Source organism: Dermacentor silvarum, chromosome 2 (assembly GCF_013339745.2).
Source record: "Dermacentor silvarum isolate Dsil-2018 chromosome 2, BIME_Dsil_1.4, whole genome shotgun sequence".
Classification (NCBI taxonomy): domain Eukaryota; kingdom Metazoa; phylum Arthropoda; class Arachnida; order Ixodida; family Ixodidae; genus Dermacentor; species Dermacentor silvarum.
The window spans coordinates 156894458-156920549 of record NC_051155.1 but is presented as its reverse complement, the minus strand read 5'-3'; the positions used below and the strand labels follow the sequence as shown (position 1 = coordinate 156920549).

At 46.4% G+C, this 26092-nt stretch overlaps 1 protein-coding gene across 1 annotated transcript; it reads right to left on the bottom strand.

The window, feature by feature from the left end:
* Nucleotides 1-1991: 1991 nt before the first annotated feature.
* LOC119440497 (adult-specific rigid cuticular protein 15.7) lies at nt 1992-21060 on the bottom strand. The gene is made up of 3 exons (XM_049662944.1): nt 20984-21060; nt 4969-5197; nt 1992-3302 (listed from the first exon to the last, which is right to left on the bottom strand). The coding sequence occupies exons 1-3, from the start codon at nt 21058-21060 to the stop codon at nt 2847-2849; spliced, it is 762 nt and encodes a 253-aa protein (XP_049518901.1). The 3' UTR covers nt 1992-2846.
* Between the last annotated feature and the right edge of the window lie 5032 nt (nt 21061-26092).

Genomic DNA, 26092 nt, shown 5'->3' with positions numbered 1-26092 from the left:
CTGCGTCAAACCAGCCCCCGAAAAAGAAAATTCACTTAAATCTGGGACGTGATAGTAGCGAATACCGGCGCTGAGATGTCCGCGCGAAAAACAAAAGACAAAGTAAGGTAAGTTTCGGCTTCATTCGAATGCGATTAGCATTCTTTGGGAACTTCCACCACTTTCTTTTTCTGTCTGTCGGTCTGTATGGGTCTCTGACCGTCGTCCCTCCAACTTGGAACACTAGTTGGTCCATGGTCTGAGTGGCACACCATCGGGATGCTGGTATGAGGGAACATGGTTCGAAACCAACCCACGGACAAACTTAAGTCAAAATGTAAGTTGTCACTGGGTGTACGTCCCTCTTTAGCGGGCCTCTCTCATGCCAGCTCGGGTCACTGGGCGTGACAAAGAAAAAAAAAAGACAATCCTTTTAAATTTGCCCAGTGCTAGGTAGAATTGAACACCCAACGTAAACTCGTATATTCCGAGACGATATTGCCTGAACGTACGTATATTCACTTAGGCGCCACTAGCAGACTTCGCGGCGATGCCGCTAGGTAGTGCAGCGTGTTCAATTGGAAGCGCGAGAGTGGGACTCGGCTGCATACACGTCTCGTACATGGCGCGTTTCGGTGGTGGCAATACGGTGTGTCGTTACATTGTTTCAATGCTAATCACATTGACATCGACAATTATCGTAAGAACAGCTCGGCTGAATTTTGTTTCTGCAAAATGAAACTTAAGTCTGCCGAATTAATTAAGAGAAATATTTGAAAGAAGACTTTGTCCGTTTACACTGGTATAATATTGCTTTAAGCGTTACTTTAAGCGTTTTTTTTTTTTTTTGGGGGGGGGGCATGTTTTGCACGCACACAATACGCCAGCTGGCAATGTACCGCTTCGTTGTGATACTTTCGGTACCTCCTGTACTGATTTCAACGATATACAAAAACTAAGGTTTCAGTTCTTTCAGTTTTTTCAGGTGTATCGCATAAATAACGCTTTTCGCTTTGCTATAGTCGTACGGTCTCGCACAAACGCTTTTTCTCTGTAGTGGATATTCCATACAAGTTAAACACAATGCCCTGCGGGACAGAATTTCATAAAAGGAAGCTCACTGATTTGTTTAGCACGAAAGGTTCTACTCGCTATCGAAGTTCTAGGACAAAACTTACAGAGAAATTCGTGAGATCCCACAAGTTAGTACTAACATGCATATCTTCCTCGACCTTCGTTTTACAGGTTTGTTTCTTTCTTTTCTGTCGCAATAATAAAATTACCTGTCAAGGTAAAACTGCTGGCGCTATATTATGTCTCACTAGCTTATTTCCACTTCTAACAATGAAAAATGGCACGTTCGGAAATTCCCAGTCTGTGCATCGTGTTTGATGACAAATTATGTTCGATGCACCTGCACACTTTTTGCAATCATGACAGCTATTCTAAAATCTTATTGAAATTTACGTGGCATCTCCTTTGAACTGTACTACATACTTGGGCCTTGAAGACGCACCGTTAGTTTTTGCGTGCAACGAAAGCGCTTTTATTCTTCGTTGACGACATGGGCCTCGATCAGACTCTGAAGCTGCTTGCTAGGGTTCGCGCATGTGTATGCAGTGTGTATGCATACTATGTTTAACTGGGTCATTTGATGCATCGATCAACCTTGTCATCTGGAGTGGTATGCTACGCGGGTAGCCAGGCAAGCTCCTCCTGTATCCATTAACATTTCTCCTCCTGTGCAGGGCTTTACAAGAGATCCATCTCTTCTATGTCTTTTATTTTCTGCAGCGGCGCCTGCCTCGTAACCACAGGCATTAACATAAGGCATAGAGTGTGCGTGAAGAATAACGAACTAATACCGCCACTAGTGTATAATGTTTATTGCATACAGTGAAAAATATTCAAGACGAAGAAAAAATTAACAGGCTTCGCAAGGCATCACTTAAATGGAGGGAACACAATATGGAGTTCTACTTTCCCAGCGACAAGTAAAAAAATCACAACCAAACTCAACTTACACATCCGCCTCCGGCAGCCAAAAGCTGTGGTATAGAAGGAAAGTGCAAGCTCAGAAATAATAGCCATCGCACCCTCGTTGAAGGCAACTCGAAGTTCGAGGTCTTCGCATTGTGAACATAAGCATCTGAACTGGTAGCTAAAGGAGTACAAAAGTGGTCACCGTTCGCGCACTCACGCAATCATTACTCATTGTCTTCATATCTGATTCTCGATCTCGTGGCTGGTGTCGAAGATACAAGTTGCAAGCATCACCTAGGCTAATACCTACGTTGAGGCGAAGAATGCACTAGCATTTTCTGGATAAGGAAGGTTCCCTCTAATTAACGCGAAACACCTATGAGACAGTTCCTTAAAGAGATCGACGGAATATGTCCTGAAGGATATCCAATCATAAAAGGAACGCAAAGGATTAACGTCCTGAAATAAAGGCTGCCTTGAAAGACGGAAATAATACAGCCTAATTTAAATGCGCAACTTCGTACGGGATTCTGCTTTCCTTTAATTAAAATATTATCTGTACCTCGCCATCGCGTTTAACCATTCGGTCATCTTTCTCTCCCATAGGTAATTGTTAAGCATACTTAAGTTGATATACTGCTTCCTGGATATACTGCGGCGATCATTAACACCGGCAGTAATTTTCATCCCAGTGTTTCGAATTCAAGCACGAGTTCATTCGTGCTAATATGGGCAATCTAAATACAGCAATCGCGTGCAGTCACTCCGAAGATGGATAAAACGAAAAGTTTAATGACCGTCAAAATAACTCAACCCCAAAAGTGTGTCACGCTCAATTCAATCCGTTCGGTCAAGCAAGCGGGTGGATGCACCCTTCATCGTCCTTATAAATACTTGGGTCCATACGCGACAGCTCTCGCCGGGGCATAGGCTGGCGCGGCGTACTTTGGCTGCGCCGGAGCGTACAGTGGTGCAGGAGCGGGGGCAGGCTTGGCGTACGCTGCGTACGACGCCGCCACGGGCACGGCGGCAGCGGCCTTGTACGGCGCAGCGGCCACCACGGGTGCTGGACGGGCCACTGGGGCGGCCGGCAACGGTGCGGCGTTGTAAAGGGCGCCAGCCGTTTGTCCCTGGGCGGTGCCCGGTTCGTTGGTGTCAATGGCAGCGCGGAAGCCTCCGGCATCGGCGACGTACTGGACGTGGCGGAAGATGCCGTTGGCGTCGGCGTAGCCGTACGAGCCGGTGCGCACGTTGTTCACGTCGCTGGACTCCTGGCGCTGGACGCGCGTGCCGAACTCGTCAGCCGAGTTGTAACCAAAGGAGTAGGACTGCGCTGTCACCTGAAAACGTGGTGAGGGGAGAAGTGTGTGTAATGAATAATACGCTTTGTGGTGGGGACGAGCTCCGCGCGGAGGGACGCGGGGATTTCGTTGCCCAGATGTCAGGCCCGTTTTCTCTTTTTTTTTTATAAATGCATATGTCTCTATCTGAGATATTTCATGCCAACTTGGGCCATTGGGTATGTGCAACTGGTCATGTTACACTGAGTATGGGCCCGAATAGAAAATTGAAGAAATCGACTAGACAGGAGTAAAGCATGAGGCAATACGGTGTGACGCGGCATTGCTTCAATGGTAATCGCAATAACGTTGGCATTCCTTGGCAATCTGTTTTTAGAGTGAGCGACTTGTGACTACGGATTTGTATGTGAATAGTTTCCTGCAGCATGAGTTAGAAATTATTTTTTGCAGTAGCCACACGAGGTAATGCGGCTATTTGAAAGAGAGAACTAGGAGTACACGAATAGTCATATAGTCCTTTTTGAGACAGAGTCAAATGAGAATCGAAACGGATATCAACTTTTTGAGTATATTGACACCCAAGTATTCGCTATTGTGAAGTACGCTTCATGAAAAGCTAGAATGGAACATTAGAATCATTCGGGGTCGTACGCTATTAGAATGAAGATTTAGAAAGCAGCCTTATCAGCCCGTTAGCCTTTATTGTCTAGTTACATTGATGCTCCATATGATGTCACTCTTATATTAATATTGCGATCGAACGTCCCAACAGAACACACAGCTGCAACATCGATAAATAGCACGAATACACAATGCCGAGTGTTATGCCTGGGTTAAACTTGAAAGCGAATGATTGTGGTTTAGCTGTCGTTATTGATCGTGCACAGCTGGCAATGTGAAGTATCGAAAACACTTCGAAAAATATTCGCATTTCCCAATAGTGACCATTTGATTCAAGGATCGAATCGAATACGACAATATTCGATTCGTTATTCCTAAGTTAAGAATATTCTCACATCCATAGCCCAAACCCACTGTGTCTAAATAAATTCTGGTCTGCAGTGATTAAGTAAATGGCTAAGGTGCTTGCTTATCCGCAAGACTAATTCGAAATCTGGCTATCAAACTGCCGATACACCTAATAACTACACTAAGAGCGATTATAACAAATAATTAATGAAACAAATGAAGTGAAACAGTAATTCAGAAACTGCACAGCTCTTCCGAGAGGCATCAGACATCGTAAAATAAGAAAGCCTGCGAATGAATTTCCATTTCTCTTTATCGTAACAACCTCACCTGCTGTTATCTAAGCAGTTCCTTTTCTGCGAGAAGTGGCAGCTCACTCTTATCTTTGAAGAACCGCGCAGAAGTCCGGCTGAGTGTATGAGGCCCATAAGAGCTCGAAGCTTTTCATCGGTGAAAGAGGATGAATACGGATACGCTCTGCATCATCGCTGAAAAGTTCTGTCCACATAACTTAGATGGATGTAAAGAAAGCCACCGTAACAGCATACGTATGGGCCCATGCTTGTGAGGTTCTCATCTGAACGGGTAAAATATATATGAGTGAAATGAATTTCCTGTGCAACGCTAGTAGCGTCTCCGATTGCAGGTAAATAGAATATAAAGCCAAACGGCATTCACTCAGCTGTACTGCTGCATATCCGTATAAATGCCTCGCGTGTTTTATGCTGGTACTTACCGGCACCGCGGCGACAGGAGCAAGAACGGCCTTTGCGGGAGCGGCATAGACGCGGGGAGCCGCCAGGACGGGTGCTGGGGCGTAAAGTGGGGCCGGAGCTGGCAGCACTGCGCCGCCAGAGGCGGCGCCTGCCAGGCACAGTGCAACGAAGACGGCCTGAGATGGAGTAGAAGAGAGCACAGCAGGAAATAGATCCCGGCAGAGCGAATACGCCGATTTTGACACGCAGCTATTGCTGCCTTATTTGTGCCTATTTGTTGTATAATCGTCTCGATCACGTCCAAAGAAAAAGAAACGATATTAATAAACACGTATCATTTTTTTTCTTTTTTTTTCGTCGGAGCCTCAGCATAAAGACTGAAATCAAGTGGCACTGCCTATGTACGCCTCTTTGACCAGCGTCGCGCATTAAGACAATTTCACGTTGCACAGCTGTGCGAGTAGAAATTTACTTTTTTTACTCAAGCCGTAGTCTCTAGGCCTTTGCTCTCGACTGTACCTATGTGAAGAGGACGCGTTAGCACAATTGCTTGCGTATGTTATAGTTTTACTGGTGATGGGATGTGAGTTGACAAAAATTATCGGCGACAAAAAGCTTTTCGAAGCCCCACTGACCGCACCTTTGGAAATGTCTTGTAATAAACACTAGAAATTCAGCTTCTCCATCATAAATTACTCACGATCTTGACGTCGATGTTACTCGAAACGTAAGGCGATTGCGAGTGCCACGCACTCAGGTGGGGAAAAAGAATTCAACACGAAATTTGTGTTTACGGTGTGCCGAAGTAACATCTAATTATTACTTAAGCTCACATGCAGAAGAGGCTATTACGATATGTGCTTGGTTCAGCTTAACAAAAACAGCTGTTCCGACCCCCCCCCCCCCCCTCCTCCAAGAGCATCTCTTAAAGATCTTTTGTTCGCTCATGTTCGACAAATTGGAAGAAAATGCGAAGAGACCGATGCAACATATTGTGGACGGTATAGTCGTTGATTGCTACGAGTGTCCTAGTTTGTAATCATAACATAGCTGACTGCGATGGATCGCCCTCAATCCGTGATAGTAAAATATACGACAATTAACGCACTGACGCAAGGCAAGATCCACTACACTGCGTGTTTTCTTTTCTTCGTGGGCAGTATAGTAATGACCTATTTCAACGCGATAGCGTTAAGGGCCCCGGGTCGCAGAAAATCCGGCGTCGGTGTCGGCGTGGGCCCGCCGGCGTCGTTAGCGGAAATAATCATGCGGAATCACATCATCCCAAACCACCCCGACCAGGAAGGCCCTTTGCGTGGCGCAAGGCGTTAGTGAACAAAAATTGAATTTCTCAAAGTAAAATCTGTGAGAAAAGTTGTAAAGTACGACTTAACCACAACCTACAGACGTGATAGCGTCGGATTGTACTTTGAATATACGAGGGAAAAAGCCTGATAAGCAGACGGGGATCTTTTAATGCTGTCGCGTTTCACTCTTAAAGGTGAAGCTTAAGCGCCCTCCGACTTTAATTGACGCTTACATTATGCTGTTCCTGAAAGCGAAGCTCGTTCGTCGCTCCCAGGCATACTAAGGCAGCTAGCACTAACGTTTGATTTCAATAAGTATATTATAGTTAGCAATCCCCCAGAAAAGTTGTTTTCTCGCCAGTCGAACTTTAAGCGACAATGTCTACAACCCCGGCGTCTATCAGCAGAAAATAGGCACCACCATCAAGTGTTATGGCGCCTTAAGACTGTCGATATTGACCACAATCCGATGTCTCAAATTGTGACTCGGCCCGTCGCTGCTGGTGGCTTACCTCGGCAAACATGATTCGGTGGTACGTATTCCTCGTGCGCTCTTCGCAAGGTCTCGAATGACATCGGCGTGCCACATTCTTATATATACATACACTTCCCTCACGCTGTCGGCATATTCACCACTCTCGCTCGCGCACTCGAAAAATTAACGAAAACGACCCATTTCACCCGCGAACCGGGTCAGGGCGAAATTTCGGGCATATGAGACGAACGGGTACCGCGCCTCGCACCCAGGGGCCTTCTCATGCGCGACGATGCGCAAGACAGGCAGGCGCCATCATCTGCATTTTAAAGCGCCGCATTGAAGAGCAGCCGCACGACAGGAGATGTCAGGGAAAACGCGACCAGGGGTGCTCAGAAAAGTGCCCGCATTTGTCATCGGGACGAGGAGAAAGCTTCTAGAAAATGGATCTGGCGCGACCAATTCTTGGTTCTTTCCAAAACGCTGTACACAGCGAAGACCGTTTACTAAACTTGCGCTAATGCTTTCAAACGCTTGTATATAGAGACACTGAAGAGGCTCTAAATATATAAATCAACGGCTTGCCACAGAAGAAACAAAAGAGAACTGCATCCATGCCATTCTGTTGGGTTCTATTTATGGCATATGCAATGAACAGTAAAGAGGGATGTGCTGAGGGTTTCAAGCACTTGATGGTCAACTCACCTCGGGATTGTCTTAAACGTAGGGCTCGCGCCCTTGACAGAAAGCCTTTGAACTATTATGACCAACGAATGCAGTTTATCGCCTAACGAGTGCCGAATATACCTTGTGATAAATTGCGTGACATCTGTCTACTTGACAGCGTTTTGCTAAAGTTACAACGCAGGACCACCCTGAAAAACGTCATAATATAATCGAAAGAAAATACGACAGCTAACTCTACGGTGAACAGTAAGCTCTGTGGAGGAAGTCAATGACTGCTCATAAAGGCGTGCTGTCTTCGACATAAAGGCCACGACACTAAGTGTAGCAGGAAAGCGAATGAACAGAAATCCTTTGAAGCAAGAATGAAGGTACCATATTCGCTCGACTACTTTCTTCAACACTTTCCGTTTTACGTGCCGTATCATTCAATTCTCTCTTCATTGAGACGTCACATTGGAGAGGTGTCCTTATGGCTGGCTTGTCCAATGAGCACGCACTGAAAAAGAAAAAGTAATGGAAAGTCATTTGCTGAGATACGGCACCAGAAATCATCTGCTCTTGTAGTTTTGCTCGGCGTGCCGTATGTCTTAACTGGTGTACATGCATGAAATATACCTCTACTTCTTTAATTGATATCATATTTTAATATATACTAGGTTTCAAAGTTCATGAGAATCATTACATAGGTAAATTGCTCTAAGCTGAATCAGCACACGTGGTGCCACTTTTGTCGTTGTCGGCAGCAAAAGTAAGGCAGCAACTTTTATAAGTTGCTGCGTATTCAACAGTGCTTTCCGTTTGAAAGCTTTATTTTCCTTTATATGATATGGAGCGCGAACTTATACTGATAAGCTCATGCTTATCAACGCAGAGCAGCGCAACGCAGAGAGGCGTTGTTTTTATTAAGTAAGCCCCATCCAATGGTAAAGGTGACCCGCGGGAAGAAAGCCAGCATTTGTATATGCAATTTCAGTATGCTGTGTGAAGTAGATAGCAAACATACTTGATGTTTACAAGTAATTTGCCGCCATGTAGCATCATTACATTATACATGAGTAGTTTTTACAGAGGGAGCTTCAATCTAAATACATCAAAAAACAATAGTCGTTGAGCCGTTCGTACAGTGGTAGGTATACCGTGTGTCCCAGCTAACGTGAGCCAAGCCGTTCAAAAGAAAAAAAAATTGAAAAATGCGTTGCAAGATGCAATTATACGACCTATATACCTATATGGCGTTTGGTGGTCAGAGGTCTGAGAACGGAACACCATAAGTCTTTAAATCACCATTTGCACTGTGCTTTTTTAAATCTTTCTCTTCTTTGAGCAGCTTGGGCTAACATTAGTTGCGACCCCCTATATTATATATAGATTGAAACAAATATAGTATACTACACAACTCTGCAATAGACAACTAAAGTCGAACGCCTCTCCAACGCGTCTACAACGATATCATCCGCGTAACGAAGGATTTATATGTCCCGACCGAAATCCTATCTACCATGCCACCGTCGCCACAGCGAAGATCCCGACGTAGAATTTGCCTGTACAACGAAGGAATATATTCGACCCCGACGGCTTACTTGTTGTTTTACAACAAGCGCACGTATAGCAGCACCACCACTTCCCTCCATGGCTACCACACAGCGGCGGTGCACATTGGGAGAACGCCACCATACGGGGGGAGTCTGGACACCGCAGTAGGTATAATTGCCCCCCCCCCCTCTCCCCCTGCCTTGCACTTCCAACCGACCTTATGATCTGCTCGAAATTGACGACATCGTCGAGGCCATCGAGGATCGAATGGAGGCGAAGGTCGACGAAGGCAGCATGTGGTGAAGAGCCAGCACATTAACTAAGAATTCAGACGAGGCAGGCGATAGGCGACAGTCGACGCTCCGCAGCTGTATCTTGCGTCTCTCCCAGATTTCGCCGCTGAGCGTGCCGTGAACCTCGTTGCCATATCATCGGCTGCCGCTGCACATTCCGTCAACCCAAATGTGCAGAAAAAATTATCACTTGAATTCATGCTAAATAGAGGTTGCCTTTCGCCGAACCTGCTTAGGCTGCTGCTTATACGGAGTCTTACGGTGAGCAACCTCTACAACGAAGTGAGCTCTATATATAGAACGGAGGATTTTGGAGGTCCCAAGCGCTTAGCTATAGAGGCGTTTGACTGTAATTCATCAGTACGGTTTGCTCAAAGCTCCAGTACAAAATTTTGAGAATTTAACGTAATCTGTAAAAGAGTGTATAATATTTCGCAGAAAGAGCGAGAGAGAGAGAAAGGTAAAGGAAAGACAGGGAGGTTAACCAGAGGTTATCTCCGGTTGGCTACCCTGTACCGGGGGAGGCGTAAAGGGATGCCAAAGCAGAGAGAGAGAGAAAAAAAAGTAAAAATAAAGAAAAAAAAAGGAAGGAAAGAAAAGACAATCACACAAGCACACAAAACAGAACTGTTTCTGTGGGCACTGCCACGCAGTCTGCGAAGGCGTTCTCGTGTTGCATAGTGTGAACGTTCCATCCTACGTAACACAGTGCAGAGTCACAATTTGTCACTGAGTACGGTGTCTTTCGAGTAACGCAGCAGTGCCTTCAGGCCGTCTCGCGCCGTTGTTTGTGTAGGCCAGTTTCCAAGGATGTTCTTTTCTGTTATTGGACGTTTGTCCAGTTGATCTATCGTCGCTGAGAGAGCTTCTCTCTGCGGGTTGAAGCGAGGGCACTCACAAAGAAGGTGTGCAATTGTTTCATTTCACCCACAGAATTCACAAAGTGGGCTATTGGCCATTCCGATTAGAAAGGAGTACGCATTTGAAAATGCTATTCCAAGCCATAGACGGACTAGAAGTGCGCAGTCCCGTCGTGAAAGGTTGAACGGAATACGGAGCTGTAAATTAGGGTCCAGGGCATGAAGGCGTGCACTTGTGAAATCGGATGAATTCCATTGCATCAATGTTAGCTCACGCGCAAGCGCGGAAACTTTTTTCTCTGCGTCGGCTCTCGAAAGAGGAATGGTAATGCAGTTGACACCGTCATTGGCAGATCGAGCCGCTGCGTCCGCTCGATCATTGCCATGTATGCCACAGTGACTAGGCAACCACTGATATATTATATTGTGCCCTTCATCAACTATGCGATGGTGTACTTGTCTTATCACTGCGACGAGCTGCTCAAGGGATCCATGGCGCAGTACTGAGAGTAAACTCTGGAGGGCTGCCTTGGAGTCACAGAAGATTGACCATGGATGGGGTGGTTCCTCCAAATGAAGTGAAGAGCAGCACTGGAGGGCTACCAGCTCAGCAGCTGTCGTTGATGAGACATGTCACGTCTTTAGCTGTATCTTGACGGATCTTGCTGGAATTACCACTGCGGCAGCTGAATTTGTAGGTGTGACTGAGCAGTCGACATAAACATGTACGCGGCCACTGTGAACCTCATGTAAAAGTCCTAACGTGACCTGTTTCAGGGCAAATGACGGCATGTGAGCTTTCTTCGTGATTCCTGGGATGGTGAGGCGTACATTAGGTTTGTGCAGGCACCATAACGGTGAGGATGGTCTTGCTGCAGGCATGTAGTTCGACGGCAACGAGGTATGATTGGCAGCAATTATACGACTGAAAGTTGTATGTGGCCTTTCTGTAAGTAAAGATGCAAGATGGTGGGAAGGTAGTCGAGCAACGTGCCGAATATGTGCCCTGAGGGCGTCGGTGGCTAAGTACGTTGATATTGGGTGATTTCGCGCTATGACAATCGTTGCCGCCGTAGACGCACACTTCAGAAGACCAAGACACGTCCTTAGGGCTTGAGCTTGTAGTTTAGAGAGTCTAGTATCTACAGTACGTATGACTGCATTATTTGCATTCGGCATGGATGACTTGGTAAGGATTTTTTATATATATACGCAGTGTTTTTGAGCAATTCCATAATAAAAAAAACATTTTCGAATCCTAACAGTATTGCAACTAGAGCTGACACCAAGTTATAGATTCACTTCAAAGGGAGGCTAAATAGAAGCCATTGAATCCCTTTAAATGCTGACATATTCTTTCAAAACATTATTTTTTTATTTGGTTGCAAGAGATTAAATACAGCAAGATTAAATGAAGGCCACGTTTCCATTTTTTTATTCCGCACCGAAACCCTAGCGCTTGTTCGTCACTGTGGCGTCACAGATTACGAAGTTATTTATAACATTTGTGCCTTTGTGGCTAAGAAATGTTTTCGAAAGTGTTCCAGTTCAGTCTTTGGTTCTTTTATATCACAACTTGGCATATTACAAGGAGCAGATGCCTCCGAAGTCCATGATATCACGGCGAGCTGGTCCGGGAACTTCAATGCGGCGGCGCCACTTGTCCGTCATTCTTGCGTCTTTTGTGTTTTACAAAGCCTAGCTCAGAGTATAGGAGGGGATTTCTTTGTAATATAGCAGGACAATTTACTAATACAACTCGTTATTATCGCCTTTTCTCTTTTCTCTTCACTCTTCCTGCGATAGGCACCCCATATTGAGCCCCTTATATTTGAGTTAGTGGGGCTTTGTTTCTTACGTGAAGCCGTCCATTTCGTTAAAATTAAGATATGAAGTGCACATCTGGCAATACGTCCGCTTAGCCCAAACTGTTATTGGAGTGATTAACCTGCGCAAAAGACATGAACGCGACTGCTCCCTCCCTTGCCTTCCGCAACCAGAAAAGGCACCGGCAAAAAAAAAAAAAAAAAAAAGAAAAAGCGCGAAAGGCTGTCGTCCCGTAACCGGCAAACGGAAAGCACAGGCGGTGGGAGGCCCTCACGCGGAGACTATCGCGAATGAAACGTGGCGATCGCTTTCCGGCGGCAGCGCTTCACTTGCGCCATCTTTCGTAAGGAAAGCAATGCTCATCGTGGAGGGAGCCTGCGAGCACCGGTTTCAGAAGGAAAGATGTTCCTTTGATGGGCGACTGAAGGCGCCACTGCGAAGAGCTTGCAGGTTTTCTCGGCGCGCCACTTATTGGGAATAACGATGTCGTTAACAAATTAAAATTAGCTAATCACAGCAAAGAAAACGAGAAAAAAAACGTGGTGTCGTGATTGCCATGCAGATGTATGTTATTCGATGGCATTGATAGTCTGTGCATCAAGTTTTCGTTGAACGTACCAATGGCTCCGTTTTTAGCATAACGTAATTCGCCTAGACGTCAGCCGCTGTGTACACCGATGATCGCATAACTTTCACCATCCCTCTACAAGAAAAGTTACGTATTTGGAGACATCTAACACGCGCAGCGAAATATACTGTTGTTTCGAGATCGTCCTGCAGAGCTAGGAATGCGCTCACCTGTCATATCACATCACTACGAACCCCTCAAACTGCTCCCGATACAGGCAAAAGTGAAATGGCTGTCGCGTGAGCGCTGCGAATGTATGTTTGATGTCCACTAAACTGGTATCCAATGTGCTGATAATGTATAGCAATATATGGGCGCAGCGTGGGAGACAAGGGTAAGAGAATAATAAACACGAACACGGCGCTGACTTCAGCAATGTTTATTGCCCAAGTAGAGGTCACATGCATACAGGCAAGAACGAAAGCAAACCAGTGGTGCTTTAACCACAGCCCGTTTCCGCTGGGTGAATTTTAATAGCAGTGGAGAAAGTAGAGTGGAGAGGTTTGGAATGGAGGCGGAACAAACGTACGAAACAACGTAACGCAATATACCGTCCCAGTTTTGTCATAGTAGTACCTATCGTTCATGTTGTTTACTGCAATCGGCATTCGGCAGGGTGCGCGGGCAAAATTATGTACATGAATCAGGTATATATGATTATTCCTGCTTGAAATATACGGGATTACACTTACGTCATAGCAATTAACATTTCGTTGGAGATAGTGCACCGAAAAGTAGCGCTTTGATAATATTGGTTATATGAGTGTACCTCCACGGGCGCTGCGTGAGCTGTTAATAGACTAACGGCATGGTCCACGACGCTGCATGAATCCTCGTTATAAAAGGGGCCAGGCCACCAAATTTCAGAGCTTGACTTATGCATTAGATGTGAAAACGTGTGAAAAATCTCGCAAAATATAAGCGCGATTGATGCAGAAGCCAATTTGCGTATCAATAGCATTTTTCTTTCCAGCTAAACAGTACCTCAGTCTCGCAACACTAACGGGTGACACTAATGGCTTGTCGGAGTAACAGAAGCCCATTTCGAAGGTTATGCTCTTGGGTACGGCAAGAGCCGGAAATGCGTCAATGTCACCTTGGCGTGGTTTTATTTTTGCACGTGCCTCTCGACGGTCAGCTAGAGATCGTTTGTGCAGCCGTTCTTTCATTTCTGTTGTTTTATTGCGATAGCAATTGTATGGACACTCCGATCGCATTTCTGCCTTCGGTGTCGCCGTCGCCATCACCGTGAGGTTCCGTATTAAGTCCAACGGCGATAAAATCGTCGCCGCACGCCGTACGCTGTGTGTGCGAGTGAAGGGTGAGCCGGCAATCGCGGCTCAATGTTGCGCACGCGAGGGCGGAAGGCAGGCCGGAAGCGCGCGGTCTTCTTTCGCGCGCGACGCACGGGGGCGATGCGACGGAGGGGGAGAGGGAGGTGGGTGCGTTCTGCTGCATCGGCTGCTGCTCACAGCGCGGCCAAGCGAGCACCGTATCGTGAAAGCGGTCTGCGAAGTGGGCGAAGAGCGCGCCCGCGCGGGCCTCATCTTCAAAGCGATCTGCGATGGAGACAAAGTGCATGCGCCGAGTGCCGGTAGCTTCGTATGCGCTGTGCTTTCGACGTTCAGTTCGCGTTGAAGCGAGACGAGAGACCGCGCGAAAGTCAATTTTTCCGCTGGTGCTGGCGCACCTTCTCACTCCGGCATTTGAACAGCGAGTTTCCGTGGTCATCGAGCGAGATGTGTTCATGTTTACCTGTGTGCGCGTGACACCGTGATTGTCTATTTAGTTAGTAAGCGAATGTTTACAAATTACAATAATGGACAATACGGTCCATTAAACTACTATCCTCGCTTCGTATAGCTCTCTATTAATTTGCTTTCGCAATCGATGGTTCGCCTTTCGGGAGAAACTGCGACTTCTGTATATCACTCGAATGAAAGAATACAAGAGACAATGAACCTTCCAAAGATTACAGGAGCTGTTGCCAGATACTAGTGGAAGGGTTCTACTAGAGCCTGGAGAACTTGCACAGCTGTGGGTATGCACCATCTAGGCACGGTGCGCACCTGGTTTCGGAATATTCCGGAGCAACCGCAAAGCGTTGCATCCACACTTTTGGACGTCACATAACCCATGTCAAAATGGCGATTGCTGTTTGCTGGAGGGTTTATTCACAACGACTTGCGTATGTTGGTGTCTTCAAGCGTGTGTGTGTGTGTGTGCGTGCGTGCGTGTGCGTGCGTGCATGTGCGTGTGTGCGTGTGCGTGCGTGCGTGCGTGTGTGCGTGCGTGCGTGCGTGCGTGTGTGTGTGTGTGTGTGTGTGTGTGTGTGTGTGGTGTGTGTGTGTGTGTGTGTGTGTGTGTGTGTGTGTGTGGTGTGTGTGTGTGTGTGTGTGTGTGTGTGTGTGTGTGTGTGTGTGGTGTGTGTGTGTGTGTGTGTGTGTGTGTGGTGTGTGTGTGTGTGTGTGTGTGTGTGTGTGTGTGTGTGTGTGTGTGTGTGGTGTGTGTGCGTGTGCGTGTGTGCGTGTGTGCGTGTGTGCGTGTGTGCGTGTGTGTGTGTGTGTGTGTGTGTGTGTGTGTGTGTGTGTGTGTGTGTGTGTGTGTGTGTGTGTGTGTGTGTGTGTGTGTGTGTGTGTGTGTGTGTGTGTGTGTGTGTGTGTGTGTGTGTGTGTGTGAGGGAGCACTGCATATTCTGCTGAAAGCATACGCGGCTATATGGTTCTGCCCTAAAATCGGAAACTTGGCGAAGCTTTAACGAAGCACTGAATGGCACAATTATGTCTGCCAGTGGGCACAGTGGTAATTGTGTATGAGTTCGCATCATTGGCATCACCACGGACTCTGAACGCGAGGCACAGGCCTTCGCTTCTGCAATTTAAATTGACGCATCCTAAACCGCGTTCACTACTGCTAACAAAGTGCTGCTTTGCAAGAAATGCGAAAAAAGCAGCCTCGGCAGTAATAAGGCAACCAGTATAATGGCTGCAGCAGCGACTGACCAATAAAAAAGGTTCAAATGAGGTGGTTGGCCCAAAGACCAGGTCATCGAAGTTTCAGGTCCGAGAGTTTGAACGCATTCGACCCCGACGCCTGTCAGCAGTTTTCTCCCAGTCCAAGTTACGTTTTACTCAGGCGTCTACGCTTTCACATGTAAATCACTGAGCTCGCAGAACACCTTTGTCTAAACGCCTATGTGCGCCAGCGATTGAAGGGACTTGGTTTCAGCCTCCCGCGTTTCCCTTGTTCCACACACTTCATGGGCGTATTCATTGGCCTCCAAAAGGCGTGCTTTTGTAACCAGCACCATTTCCATTTACTTTGTGTTTCTAGTGCTCACAGCACCGCGATCAATTGCTCATCGATAGGCCTCAAGCGAGCACAAAGGCCCATGGCAGCAGCTGGTATCGTGATATGGCACGCCCATTACAAGTTTCATGATTGCATCTGCACATAATCCACGCTGGTGTACAGCCTCAGACACTTGACTCCGTGGTCGATGTAATGAGTGCAAAGCAGCCAGTTCCTTACGCTTTAACTGTTTCTCCGTGTAATAAGGCTTGCGTGAGCACACATAATAAATTTTGCTCATGTAACCTTGCCTGACCAAGCGTGACGAGCTTCACGCCTTGCTCGACTGGTAACCTCTACTGGGGAGTAATGCGCCAGCTTCGAGTGCCGCTTCAGAAACAAGGCTTGACATTGCGTACTGAGGCGCGCATCTGTCGTGTTGAACAGGTAAATTTCTTTTTTTTTTTTCGCGTTGCGATCAGGCGGCAGACAATTTAGGTTATTTTCCGAACTCTCAACTGACATGCCAGTAGTTTAACGGCCGGTGTACCCGACAATGAACCAATTATTGTATAAGTACCGTGACGTCGGTGTCCATTTCAGTGAAAATATATAGCTTGAACAAGTGCATGCATGGATGTATGTTACACCAGTAATGTAAACAAACTAACATGACTTGTTATGTGTGCGTGTGTGGGAAGAGAGGGGTGCGCATGGGTTCACGTGTTTGTACTTATTAGAGGTGGACGAATATTCGAAGTCTTGAATAGGAATCAAGTGCTACACACTCGCTACTCGTATTCACATTCAAAAATGAACTTCCATTGGGACTACATTAAAAAACTAAATTTGCATAGTTCGAGAAAGATGAATTTATAAATTCGAAAAAGAAAATACTATTAAGAACTTTGAGATTATATCCGTCTTCTCTTCTTCAGCTGTTTCTTCATCTTCGGCCTTGGGTTGCTGTAGGGGTCGCGCGTGTCCCGAGCACTCCATATCAAGTGGCACAGGGTGCCCGGGATTCCGCAACACTTGCAGATCTGCAGGAATTGCATTGGATATATCTTATGCAATAGGACGCCGTTAACGTAGGAGTTCATATGTAGTCTTGTTAAAATAATTGTCTTCTCTGTTGAGTTTAGAGTGAGGTAGTAGTTACATTCTTCGTTCGAGTCGATGGTGCTGTAGACTGTTGGTGTATTTCTTCGGGATGTCTTACTGCCTCGTCACCTTTCTGGTTACCTTTGGCAGGAAAGCACGAATTCTATGTTCTCGGGCTGCGGCATCGGCCACTTCGTTCCCCACAAGGGCCTCGTGTCTTGGGGTCCAGACGGCGTAGGTCTACGGACGATTTCCTATTAGGTTAGAGGTATCGGTAAGGAAGCTCAGAGCTTTCTTAGAGAGTTACTTTGTTGATAAACAGGAGAATGCTGAACGTGTCTTCATCATCGTGCATTCTAATTATATGTCTTCACCCCTCATCCAGCCTTTACGTCCCGGTTCCCTCCTCCCTCCGTGCAGAGTATAGCAGGCTAGAGCACGCTAGCTCAGGCTGACCTCTCTGCCTTCCTTCAAATAAATTACCCCCCCCCTCTCTCTCTCTCACTTCAGAGTTCTTTTTTTTCATTTTGGTAGTTGCGACACGCCACTTGCGAGTCGCTGATTATCACGGCTGAGACAGTGCACGCGGAAATAGCAAGCGCGATTGCCACTTCGTCCGCTGTATCTTTGTCCCTTGCGGTGACCGTGGCGGCAGCTTGTTCCTTGCCTTGGGCGTTTACGGCGCTCAGGGGAAGGCTGAATGTTTCGGATGTTTTACCGCATCCGTATAGCGCCTGTCGGGATCTTAGAGTAGTTCTGGTATAGAGCTTGGGTTCTTGCTTCTCTTCAGTCTTTGCTATGAATATGCTGCATATTGCGGGGAATGAGCGCCACAGTAATGGCGCCCCGTAAGTAATTTGGAATTCACTGTCTTGCTTTGATTTCTTCTGCTGCCGGGCTGTAACCGACACAGTGCACTAGTGTTTGGCCCATTTCTGTTAGTTTTGGGCATTGAATTTGATTTGCCTTGTGGAATTGTCGTAGTTCTTCTCACGTATTGTGGAGGCCCAGTTTATTTAGACGGGCCGTCGAAGCATTCTCAGAAACCGCAATGGCAATCTTGGTTGCTTTTCTCATGAAAGTGTTTAATTTTTCGATGTCGGCTTTTTTTTAAGTTGAGATAGGGAGTACCATATGTTATTCGACTGGTTACGAGTGCCTGCATGATTCGGAGCGTGTCTTGCTCTTTTAGGCCATGCCGCCTGTTGGCGACCAGTTTGATGAGGAGGGTCACTTGCATGAGTGAGGCCAGCAGTTTGGGAAGTGTAGTGGCACCCGATCCTTCTTTATAAATTGCGAGGCCGAGAATGCGTAGTGACACCACTTTCGGTATGTCTACCCCATTTATGGTGGTACTGGGTAGGATTGTTTTGAAGGCAACCAGATATATTGGAACAACCGAGAGAATATGGTTATTGATCTCCCTTTCCTACACCAAACTTACTCGAATCATAGGAAAATAGGAAAACGACAAAAGTCATCGAAGCAGTACAGAAACTAAATGTGTAATCTAAGTTTTGTTTTCGGTTTTGCGGCGGATGGAAGCCTAAATGGCTACCTGTGATTTGTAATTGTAGTCTGCCATTTAGTGTTTTGACAGTTTAGTCATCTGGTAGTTTTATCTTTGACGCTACAACTTGTGATGCTTTCCTTGCAACGGGCCTTTTCACATGGGTCTACGGCACCCAAGTGTTTGTGGAGATTTTTTTTTCTTTTTTCGGAAACCATCTATTTCGCGTTTCAGGAAAGGTAGTCTTACAGCGGCAATTCTTTTTTAGCAAGCTTCTTTGCAATGCTCTAATGTTGTTGAGAGACTATTTTGGGAGTTTTTTTTAATGAGTTAGCATTATGAGTGCTAAAGTGGGTAAAAAGTGTGCGTGAAAGTGTTTGAAGCTATGGTAGATAGGAGACGGTAGACAACAGAACGAAGAGCGCGTGTGTGAGCATGTGTACATCTGCGTATCTATATAAACCTGATAAAAGAAGGGAAACCGAGGGGCTCAGTTATTGTTTTACATGACCATATATATATATATATATATATATATATATATATATATATATATATATATATATATATAAGGGCGTGTGTATGTGTGTGTGTGTACACACAAAGTGCAGCTGACGTCCGCTCCGGACTTCTGTAAGCTGCACTTCGCTTCTAGAACAGGCAGGACGTGTTTCGAGTGAGCTCCTCTACACAGCTTTTGCAATGCAGTGAACGTCATTTAAATCATTGATTGGAGACCTCAAAGAGGGGAGGCGTAATACTAACGCATTCCTCTCACATTTACCGCTAAATCGTCACTGAATGTTTTTAACGACAATTTGTGATCTTGCGTTCGAACTTCCCAATGTTGAACAACTACAGACGAATAAAACATGATGTGCGTCACACACTCATCGGGTGGCACTTAAGGTCCAACAAATGGTTCACAAGTCAGCCCTAAGTTTGGAGCAAAATGGTAGGCTATAATCGTGAGTTTAGATATGTCGCATTCACGAATGGTGGAAGGACTCTCTCTGCTTGATCACGTTTAATTGTACGCGCGACTAACGGGAAATATATTGTGCATGGTAGCACATAGGTACAGTCTCTGTAAAGTACAGAACGCTGTGTACTGTAGGAGAGACATTTACTATAATGGCGTCTTATAAAGAAAAATAGATAAGTTATCCCTGCCTGGCCCCATAATTAAATAAGTTGAATAAACAGTCCAATTAGCCAAGAATGAGCATACATCCAGTGGCACGCACGGAATGGCTAAATCATATAATTTAAAGTAAATCAAATAAGCCGCTGGGAACACGTAAAACTTAAAAAAAAGCACTGACACATTCACGCGCAAAATGAATAGCTCACTTCTATAGCAATACCTTGGAAACCGATATATTTACTAAATACACATAAATGGATACGATTATTTAATTAAGCTTTGGGGTTTTTTACGTGCCAAAACCATTATATGATTATGAGGTACGCCGCAGTATTGGTGCACGCCCGCGTGCAACCGGGTTATATTGGGTCACCTGGGGTTCTTTAGCGTGCCCCCAGTGCACTGTACACGGGTGTTTTTGCATTTTGCTACCACCGAAATGTGGCCGCCGCGGCCGGGATTCGATCCCGCAACCTCGGGCTTAGCAACGCAACTATAAAGCCACTACGCCACCAGGGAGGGTAAATGGATAGGATGAGGAGGGTATGTTGTCCGGCCACCTTCTAAATAAAACATTTTCGCAACAAGCAACCAGTGTCTCAATAAGGATCGATCACCGCATTCTTTCTTCTGCGCGCTTCTGCAGCCGCTTATGGGCGTACCGTATAGCACTTGAGCAGTCAATCAGATATACAGAGTGTTTCATTTTAGCCGCACCAAATTTTAAAAAATTGCCTGTGGCAGATAGCCCAATTATAATCCTTGATATAAACAACTCGATGAGGCAGCCATTACTTCCACGAGAAATCAAAACGCCTAATTGAATAATAACGTCATTACGCTAATTAACTTTTTAATTATTTTACGGCACATTTCTCAATCTACGAATTATAGCCGCTGAGTTCGCAAGGAGATGCATCCACTTGGAACGAATTCTCAGAACTGAACCAGTTTCGAGATATTAATTTTCAAAGTGTCCGACAAAATGCATGTGCGTTCCGGTTAACTTTTTAAGGAAAACGCTGTTTTATGCATTGAAGCACAAAAGTAACTGGAACACCAATGCATTTCATCGGACTTAACGTTTGATCTTAAGGAACTTCCAAAGACTTCGCGCGCATACCTCTGCACCTTCGTGACATCGGTCCCAGATGGCGCAACGGGACGCGTATAAGAGCGCCAGCTTCCTCTCGTTTAAGTAAAGCTTCAGTCGCGGCTGGGAGAAAGATATAAAAATAAACGCGTCCCAAATAAAAAATAAGAACGGCCGTAATCTCGGCAGCAAGCGTCCGCCTCTCGGCCCTTCGCGGTGACGGCCGACCGGAGGAAAACCGGAACGCATCTCTCGCCCGCCTCGCTTCGACGTCACACACCTGACGGGGTCGACGGCGTGAACGACGGTATCGGGACAGGCGAAATCAGCCCCTGCGGCTGCCACTTTTGACGGCATTAAGACCCAGGGATTTACTGCTCAACTGTGGAGTAAATGCTCTCAATGGTTTCGTGCGTGGTTGTAATTAGGAATGTACGACAAGATGGGGCTGCACAACGTATACGATCATTCGGAAAAGCTGACAAGATTCAGTTATTACACATTCCGTGCTTAGTGCAAATAAATGAGTTTATGGACTTAGGCCAGCGCATTCGCTACTAAGGGACTCTAGGGCAAATATCGGATATTGGCATCGGGCCAATATGATGCTGAGACAAGAGACATGAGTAACTTGTAGTCTGTGCTCTATCAGTGCATTAGTAGAATTTCTGACAGTCTTGCCTCTACATTTACCACTGTTGCAGGAAGATACGCATGCGTGATTTCGCCGACACCATTTCGCCGGTGGCCGACAGAGCCACGTGACGTGCTTCCAATTAGCCAAACAAACTGTCGGATCCCATGTTGTCGAACAATTGTCACCGTCTCTGTACACCCCTAAGAGACATTCAAAACGACTGACTACCGCCTAAATGGGGCAAGCGAGGTATTGCGCATTCACTTACATCAAAAGAGAGAGAAAGACAGTCCCTCCCTTCCCCTACAAAACGAAAATAAGAATATGAATCTGACGCAGGAAACAGGACACGGCGGATAAGAGCGCTGACGCAATATTAGGAAAACCGCGTAATCCTGGTACAATGTCATTCAGGAGCGTCTAGGGCGTTGTATGGGCGACGGTGGAATGCTGGGTCGCTATAACGCCACATTAGGTGTTTTCTTCTGTAGTTTTCTTCATTACTTCATTGAAGAGGAAACGTGGAGCAGAGGAAAACAAAAAAGAAAGCCAGAGAGAAATGAAGGAATCGGAAAGGAAGGAGCGAAGTATGTAAGCACGAGGCAACTTGGTCGAGCCCGCTCCCCGGTTGGCCCGGATATGCGTAACGGATTCTGGAGTGCAAAGATACAAATCTCTCCACGACGATTCGCACACACACACACCAGCGGCGTACGTGCGCGCGGTGCACTAGAAGGCCCCGCAACCCACCCTGTCGAGGCAACCGCGCACTCACTGGCGATAGCGGAGCGCCACCGCAGAGACCGCTCGTTTGTTGTTGCGTATAGACTACACCGCAGCTGGCACTGCACTACCGCTTAACGAGTGTGTGCGGTGCGCTCACCGGGAGGCCATATAGGGCTCGCGGCTTCCGAACAGTGTTTCAGGAGGAGGAAAACGAACGGCGACAGTATATAACGTGATCCTGGAAACGAGCTTGAAAGACCTCGTGCAAGAGGAAGTTCTTTCTTTTCCCCACTCTATCGAGCTTGATTTCGTTTCGCTTTCACGTAGGGGTTGTTAATCGGAAAGTCAGTATTCCGGAAGCTGTTGTTATTAAGAGCGTATGAGTGTGGACGCGGAAATTCGGCAGAAAGTTCAATGGAAATGATGGAAAAGGTGCTCTCAGTGGTTTCCGCTAGTGAGATTTCTTTTTATTTATTTATTGAGGGCTGTTGTACAACGTAATAGAGGGGAACTGCCTTATTTAACAAGGTGAAAAGGTCTGTTACGCAGGGCCGTCCAAATGGTTCTTCGAAGAGGCAGCTTGATCCTAGTTAGCCAGTTGGTTAACTAGGTGTTCATTTCACCATGAATAGTTAACAACTTAGCTAGCCAGCTGACTGATTACTACGCATAGGGATTATTTTATTGCATATATATAAACTCACGGATTTATTTTCATTATTTTTATTTTTTGTCTTGTTTACTGCTTCGTTTATGACTAAATAGAAGCAGGGTGGTGATGCAGTTTATTAGACTATATATATATATATAACAGTGACTGGAAGATAGATGAAAAGTGGAAGAAACCGGATTGTCTTTAGGAGGTATGCATTACATACGCTATGAACAGAAGTGAGATGCACGTGCAAACGTGGTTGCCTTGATACGACAGCTTCCACAGTTCACTCACAGTGCCCATGTAAGCACAATTATTAGAGCATACGAAGTGCACGCTTGGACTATTGCTTCATAAAGGCTGTATTGCGACCGCAATGCCCTAAGCACAGCTGCTAATGGAAAGACCCTCGTTCATTATTCCTATACCGCTGGCCTCCTCTCTGATGGTTGTGCGACCTTCAGTCCACTACAATGCATTGCTAGGGCAATGCGCATGACCCCATCTTTCAAAGAATGATAACCGTGAACTATCACCTTGGCCGTACGAATGCTTGCTATTTGTATACCACATCGGAGTTGAAAGCTCAATAAGAAAATGTCCTTGCTGACATGGCTGTGAGGGCACGCCTGAAGAAAATGAATTTGAATGGGCAGGCAAGGATGCAAGGCCTTTCCTCGCTTTAACGACGCACACTTGCGCCTTCGCGCACCTACGTCTGGGCGCTATAACAAAGAGTATATGAAGTTAGCGCAAGGCGCAAGAAACGGCTGGTCATAGGTCGCCATAACCTTGACATAAGTTACTTTAATTTTCTGTGCATCTGTCGTCCATCTGGTGCGTCATTCAAACTCTTCCCGCATCGCATTGCTATCTACTTACTTCCAAACCCAGCGCACGTGATGTTTCGCGCGTATTTCTCAATGCAGAGACCACAGAGACCATTCACGTTTTCTTTCAGGCAGAACCTGGGTCGTCGGAGAAACTCCTTCACGTGGCTTCCTGCGTGTTCTAAACGTGTCAAGGAAGAAAACAATAAGAAGCTGCCGAGCGAGATAAGAATGCTGGAGCCCACACCCCCGCGGGTTCTCGCTCTACATTCTCGCATGACGTGACTCGTCGAAGTCGATGAGCTTTCCGCCTGGCATTCCAGGGACGCTAAACACGAACGAAGGCCGCAATAGCTCAAGCAGAACCAGAAACAGAGAGGAATAGAGATGGTCGAAGAGACACACAGCAGGAAAAAACAAAAGATCGAGCGGGGCAGGAAGCTTTTCGACGAAGAACAACGCCTCACGAAGTAACTCGACGTAAGCCCGCACTATTAAAGGCAAGGACGCGGGAAACACCGTTTGCGCGAACACAGACAATATAGATCGCCGGGTTGCGCACAGGGCGTGGTTGCGCACAGCACTATACGGGCTGACCGGCACGAGAGCAAGGTGGTGTGGTGAGGCGAGAGCAATGGTCTGGAAAAAAAAAGGGGCGAAAGTGCAACGGTGCCGCCGCCCTTCTCTCGCTGGTCGCGTTCCGTTCTCACTTTCTGCCGGCCCCGCCACTGCTGCTGTTGTTTCTGTCCGAGTGTTCGGCATGCAGGCGGTCAGCTGTCCGTTGAATAACAAATTCCACGCAGTACCGTGACAGCGGCCCGCCGCCGCTCCTCGGCCACGCAAACGGAACACGCTTAACCACTGTGCAACGAACCACACGCGTTCCCGTCAGTCCTCCGTGAATCCTTCTCGCGGCTCGGACACACCAGTCGACAGCGCATATCGCCAAGAGAGCGAGAACTGCAAATCTGTTAGCGTTCGGAATAATTTCGTTGCGTGCTTATCTCATCTCACGCTGCCCGTGCATCGAGGAAAGGTGTGAACGAGGTGGACGAGGTACCGCAGGATCCATGACGCAGTAAGAATACTGACGAGCACGGAATAACAGTGTGCAATTCTGGTGCTGGCGCTGTTTGCAATTCTGTTGATAATTATAGCACGCAGTGAAGGTGCTCTCCCGTTTATTAAACACGATACAGGTGAAACACAACACAAGATGTGACCATAGCTTGCCCGATCTGCAATGGTTCTTGCAGCAGTTCGCAATATTTGCACCGCTGTCAGAAAAACACAGCAGAAATCAATTAAAGGTATCTACAATACCATAATGCATGCTCGTACAGCGGGACAACAAAAGTTATTAGGACGATAGTCGCTCATAAGACCATAAATCGGTCATAAATGCCCACCCGCTATAGGCTTCCTGTATACCCGAGGTTTCCTACATTTATGGAGAAATAGATAGAGAAAGCTCTGTAAAGAAACGCGGAGAATTGTACTGGCCTGCGCATATCGCCTACATACTACTCTGCATGGGAAAGGGAATGGGGAACTCAGACCCTAGGAGACACAAGGTGGAGGAAAGAAAAAATGGCGTGAGAAAGATACTGCCACCCCGAGCCCATTGGTATATACATGTAAAATGACGTTCCGTTCATTACATGCAAATTCAAGACGATATAAAAATGAAGTTAGGTCATTATAATGTATGAAGTCGTGTGGTAAAACTGCAAGTGTGTCAACGTGAAGTGTCGTGATGAGGGCTGGTTCAATCAGAAAAGTAATTGCCTCTGTGATTCTTTTATCGGTTAGGAGCTTCGTGCTAAGCTCCAAACTATTTCTTTAGACATATTGCTGAGGTGCGTTTCCTTGTGCAGAGTTCGCATATTACACGAAAAATATATTCTCTTAAAGCTGCTTAGATATTACAATGAAGTATACAAAACATTAATCAACGAGGACATTATGTAGACAGCCGTAGCTGCAATAAATGCAACCGTCTCCCTGTCCGGGTCGGCCTCTGCACCTATGCTCTCCCTCACCGTTGTTGATGCCCTTGCAGTTATGAACTCTCTCACCTCAATGTGGAGTAGTGATGGTTCCTTCGCGAAATCAAGCACTCGTGAAGGTGCTCAATAACGATTAAGACGAGCATGGCAGCAAATTTTGTTTACGATCTGCAGGTTATGTAACACTGACGATGTAATCATCAGTAAGCTTCCCCCATCTTTTGAGCTTACATCTACGGGCCACATGCAGAAGGACTATGATCGATAACGGCTGTCTGTGGCTTCCTGTTCATCACAGATATAATCATGCTCAAAATTGGCTCACAAGAGAAAGTCCACAGACTTTCTCGTGACACCTCTAAATGCGAGGTATGGCTATCGCTATGAGCGACTGGGTTTGCCGCAATAGACAAACTTTAATTTCTTTCACGTTGAACAACCACACCTTGAATGACTCAGACGCGTGCCTAAGAGAACGCATACACGTAATAGGTCTGCCTGCTCATGGTGGAAGAAAGCCTGCTCCCATTTC